General features: G+C 42.5%; 1 protein-coding gene across 2 annotated transcripts in view; it reads right to left on the bottom strand.

Annotated features, from left to right (window-relative positions):
- Positions 1 to 5,116, bottom strand: part of LOC138981068 (uncharacterized) — a 10,068-nt gene extending 4,952 nt beyond the window's left edge. Inside the window, exons 1-3 of one of the 2 annotated variants that reach the window (XM_070353882.1) lie at positions 4,932 to 5,116; positions 3,690 to 3,733; positions 3,603 to 3,656 (exon numbers count right to left, since the gene is read on the bottom strand). In XM_070353882.1, the coding sequence (XP_070209983.1) occupies positions 3,603 to 3,656; positions 3,690 to 3,733; positions 4,932 to 5,019 (186 nt within the window). In that variant the 5' untranslated portion in view covers positions 5,020 to 5,116. Of the gene's footprint in view, positions 1 to 3,602; positions 3,734 to 4,931 lie in introns of both variants that reach the window. The other variant, XM_070353881.1, reaches the window with a different exon arrangement.
- Positions 5,117 to 5,420: the final 304 nt, after the last annotated feature.

Raw genomic sequence — 5,420 nt, forward strand, 5'->3', positions numbered from 1 at the left:
TGCAGAAACTCAAGTTAACAACAGCATTTCTACTCGGCGCGCGCGGTATGAGAATCACGGGTCGTAACTCTCTGGAATTGGTCATCCGCCGCCATGTTGGATGCCTTGCACGATCTCTGACAGTGCTTAAGCGTTGGGTGGCGACTCGACAAAAGTGAAAATGACACGTTGTGTGGCCAAAAACTGCAGTCAGCAGGCACACTTTAGGATCCCTAAAGTTGTTTACCATCAGGGTGACAACTGGAAGGAAGTTACTGAGCGGAGAAGACGATTATAACTGGTTATTTTTTGCTGTGTGCAGTGCGCTAATCAACAATTGTCCATCGGTTGTGCCTTTTGAGTGAACACTGTGATAGGATGCTTTGAAAATTATACTTTGCAGTAGTTACCTGAGCTGCATTGTACCTCATTTGCCTGTCTTGAGAGCTTTATCTTGTGAATTTTGGTGCACTGTCTGCATGGTAATTTGAGATAAAGAATAAATAAATGAATATAATAATGTATTCTTGCTTTACTTTTTATGTTGTGCTGTTGTGTTAAAAAGGCAGATCCCCTTTGGACTCATGCATGCACAGTTTTCTTCATTTTGTCTGCATACACAGTGAAATACGCAAAAAGAACAAGAGTGCAATGAAGAAAACTAACAAAGACGGCATCCAATATGGCGGCGCGAAGAGAGTATGAGCGGAGTTGTGCCCCTTAGGGCTAAAGCTAGCCGATCCATTTGATAACGTCACGCCGAGTAAGAAGAATGAATTGGACCTATATAACTTAGTGCCAAAAGGTGAGCGCATGATGCGGACAAAAGAGGTAAAACATACGTAAAACTCGTTAAGGTTCATCATCAAAGAAAATATGTATGTTTTTTTTAACATTTACTATGCCAGTAATGAATTTGTAAACGGAAAGGATAACTACTTTGATAATTTTCTGGCAAATTGACTTTTGACATTCGAACAGGCGATAATTATGTCGTACGTACGTTAGATGTCACGACACAAACGATGCATTGAAACCATACTTAATATATATTTATCCCACATACGTGAGAGATACCACTCATGCGATAACAATGTCGTTCAAACCACAGTTGATGTGAATGAGGTGGTGTCAAACTAGCCTGGCAGGGACCTGGGGCCAGTTTCATAAGATAGCAGTGAACCGACTGACAGTCGATCGACTGCCCAGTCGATCGACTGTGGCTGATCGCCGGGTCACCGAAAAGCGCGTTTCATGAGCGAATCACCGTCACCCGCGGACAACCGCAGTCGACCGACTGTACAGTAATCCGAATGGCCAAGTCGAAGGCTAAATTTAGCAACATTACCACTTCCGTTTGCTCATTTGCACGTGGAAATGGCCGATTTCGAAGAAAAAACTAGTCTCGGCCCGCTCAAAATAACAATGACCGAGACTTTCAGTAATTGCTTCGCGTGACGTCTAACCCTCTTACGCCATAATGTGACGTCTTCAAGACATAACCCTGACTTGTCTCCTGGATTACTGCGTCACGATAGATAAATTTCGAAGAACAATCACAAGGTTTGGCTCACAATCCAAAAAAGTGTGAGCATTCTGCCATTGACTGTGCGGATAATTTAAGTTATTGAGACATCCCAGTGCACTAAGGGATTTATAGAGCAAATCGAGAAAATTCATTATTGAACGAAGCGCATAGCGCTGAGTTCAATAATTATTTTCTCGATTTGCTCTATAAATCCCTTAGTGCACTGGGATTGTTTCAATAACGATATTGTCAGTACCGCCATAGAAAAAAGAATATTCCAAGCGCACATTTTGCAACGCGCATTTGAATAGGCATAACTGTGTGGTCAGGTCGTGTCGTACAGTAAAGATCTACTTTTGTGTGGGGTGTCTCAAGTGTGTCGTGCTTTCGTCACACGCATTTTAATTTCTGTTGGTAAATTCCAGTGTAGCGTTAATCTGAACAGTGATGATCTTTCAGAGAGACCTCATTTGAACTCGGAGAAAGGGCTGTGCTCTTCATTATTTGCGATTCGAAACCTCCAGTCGAGCTTCGACGGATTGACTGTGCGGAGTGACTCCCCTTGAATTGACTCGAAGCCGCGGGACTCGACGGTTCGCACATTTTCAAAACAAATGTGGCATATTTCTCGTGTTGAATCTTCACTCATCGGGGAGTCTGATACTAAATATGAACGGTAAGAATGCTCTGAACCCTACACGTATTATATCCCCATCGTTTTTTCGTTCACATTTGCCCAACATGTTAATTTGCTGAGCGGGGTTTATGTCGTCTGCTAGGGCAATCAAACCACTGCATGCAGTCTGCACTGACTGAGTCTGCACGCACGAAGCACGCTGGTAATAAGTCTTATAATTGTAAGAACGTTCTGAACCCTACACGTTTTCGATTACGATTGTTCTTGCCTTGAAATAATAATTCGGAAACCATTCATTTACTGAACTGATGCAGTCGTATTTCAGTGTAGTCAGTGCGGCTACGTATGACAGTCGATCGAGTCAGTCTTCCAAACTGGTCTAGCTGGTACGTTATCGGAATAACACTTGTGTTTTCTGCTAGCGGGTGGGAATTTTATATTAACTCATCATTTGGTAATGTGGATGATAAGCTACATGCCACTAACACGATGAGAAGAATCTATGCAAGTCGGCGAGAGACAGCGGCTTCTATTTTTAGATCAGTGGCAGCCGCACTGTGGCACTGGCACATGCAATCTGTCAGAAAAAAAACCACTTCTGCTTTAATTGAGAAGCAGGGAATTTATGGTCATTTGGTATTGTGGAGAATATAAGCTACATGTCAGTAATTAATTCTGAGGATGAGAGCACAGTCTTGCTTAGGTAAAGGGCGTAAGAATACGCTCTGTGGAAAAGTTAGCGCACTCCAAGAGTGCGCTAACAGTTTTAGCGCATCGCCATTAGCCAATCAACTGGTTCACATCAGTCATGTGACACCAGTACTTACTGACAATTACATTTATTTTCGGTTTACCGCAGTAAGCCGAACACAGTGTTGGGGGGAGAGCATCGCCGTGTTTGGTCGACTTCCGGTGAGACGACCCGCAGTCGGCCGACTGAAATTTTGTTCGTGAAACCCGATGACGTCGGATTACTGTGGTTCTCTCGGACAACTGCAGTTGGTCGACTGTGTTTCTGGCTTATGAAACTGGCCCCTGGTTTTCCACTACTTGTAATGCGGAGTCACCGAGACAAACGTCATTCTGGGAACGCTTTTGCTCGCAGTTCAATATTTAAAAAAGCAACTCGTGTAAATCTGGTACAACACAGCAAGCCATGCAGTATTCTCTATATGTGACCCTCCACCACGGAATGAGTCGCATGTCACCTTTGCATGATTTTCATATTTTTACATTTTCCTAAAGAGTTTTTAATGCTCTATCCAGTGGTGAAAACCGTTTTAGAAAAAAGCGAAAAATGTTTGAGTTATAAGCCTGTGACTAAGGTGACCCTCACACTGTTACCAGACACTCTCCGGACTTAATATATCAAGCCTAGCGCAGAACCGCGCAAGGTGATATGCGGACTCATTTCGTGGTGGAGGGTCACATATTAAATGCAAGATGAATCCTACTCACGCAGTCCTCCGTTTGTTCCTGCATGTCCTCCAGTTGTTCCTCCATGGCTTCTACCTGATCCTCCAGTTGTTCCTCCATGGCTTCTACCTGATCCTCCAGCGCATCACTGTCAAACTGCCGTTTTTGTAGCTCTGTTGGATAGTCAAGAAGAAGAAAAAACTTTCATGAATAAACATATACGGAAGAAGGCATTTTAGGTGAGAAGAAGTCTACAACAATGAAAACTTACTCAAACGATCACGTGCAGATAAATATTCTCATTTCGACTGTGGGGCTTCTTCAGTGGCGAACGACAACACAGGACAGAAAGAGAAAAAGAAGTGATTCATTTTCATTTTCATTTTCATTACTTTAATATCCGATCGCTGGGAAATCTGGATCGTTTCCGCCCAGTGGAAAGCGAGCAGCAACAAAGTCGCGCTCTCAAGGTGTGTGCATGCTTAGGTGTTATCATGCAGCCATCTAATGATAATATAATAATAATGGAACGTTTATATAGCGCTCCCCCACAGCACGAAGCGCTTTGAAACAATGGCAGAATGACCGGGATCTTTTACGTGCCACGGTGGTGACACGTGGATGGGACATGTATACTGTCTCAAAGTCTGCACATAAGTTGACCGATTCCAACTGAGCTACCGGGACCACGGTAAGTCCAGAAGAAAACGAAACCGAAACAGACAGACTGCTAGCGTTCCAACATGAAAAATCAACATACAAAAAAACTGAACCAAACTATGGCGGTCAGAGCGCGGTCACTAAACTTCGCCGCATCTTCTCCGTTTGCACTTTCTGGTTTTGGGTGAATGTGTTGGTTGTTTGATTGATTGCTTTATCAATGCCAGGTGTCACAGTCGCAGCGCCAATGGGACATGATCGAGTAAACGCACGTTGTTCTGGTGTTAGTAATAAGTAGAACTTAGAAATGAATAGCTTTGAAGGGACGTGTGTTCGTTCGTTCGTTTGTTTGTTTCGGGTTCTTTCTTTCTTTTTCTTTTTTTTGTGTGCATTTTTCACACATTACCATGTAAAAAATATCAGCATATCATTAATAGAAGTAGTAGTTATAAAAGCCATAGTACTGTAGTATCTCTGCGTTTGTGTTCCTTATCCCTCCTACAGTTGAGTATAGTTGTAGCTTTTGTCGTGATCGTGGAAAAGATTGTGCACGTTATTTGCTTTGTGTTCGCAATAAGACATGTTTCGAATTTAGAGGCGAACAACAACTGTTTCATAAATAAACTAAATATTAAAAGTTAACGCAAAGCAACACGACAAGAACAAAAAAGACCAGAACATTTTGATTTCTTTGAAAGCTGTGTCTCTCACCTTTTAATTGTGGTTTGCAGAGGGACAGCTGCACAAACAGTGCCGCCAAGGCAAGAATGGTCAAGCGGGAATCCTTCAAGAACAGCATTTTCCGCTTCAAAGCTTACAGTACCACCGACGAAAAATAAAAGTGTATAACTTTAGCCTCGTCTATGCCGAGTTCCAAAAGTTCGTTGAATGAAGACTAATTTATCCGCCCATATATAGACTCGCTTTCCACAGCAATCTAAGTATCATCAAATGTATTGCTGTTTATTGTTATTGCATGGGATAACTATAACGTTTTTGTCCATAAGTTCCGAACAAGGTTATAGATAAAGGCCCACGGGACCCTTAGATCTGTTCATATTGTTTTTGTTTACGGTTAGTTATCGTACTTTTCTCCACATGGGGAACATTAATGGTGCATTAATGAAAGGTTCCCTGCCGTGTTAGAACAATATACCGAAGATCCTCCCTACCTGAAAGATTAACCGCAAAATACATTGA

The sequence above is a fragment of the Littorina saxatilis genome, linkage group LG12, assembly GCF_037325665.1.
Source record: "Littorina saxatilis isolate snail1 linkage group LG12, US_GU_Lsax_2.0, whole genome shotgun sequence".
Classification (NCBI taxonomy): Eukaryota; Metazoa; Mollusca; class Gastropoda; order Littorinimorpha; family Littorinidae; genus Littorina; species Littorina saxatilis.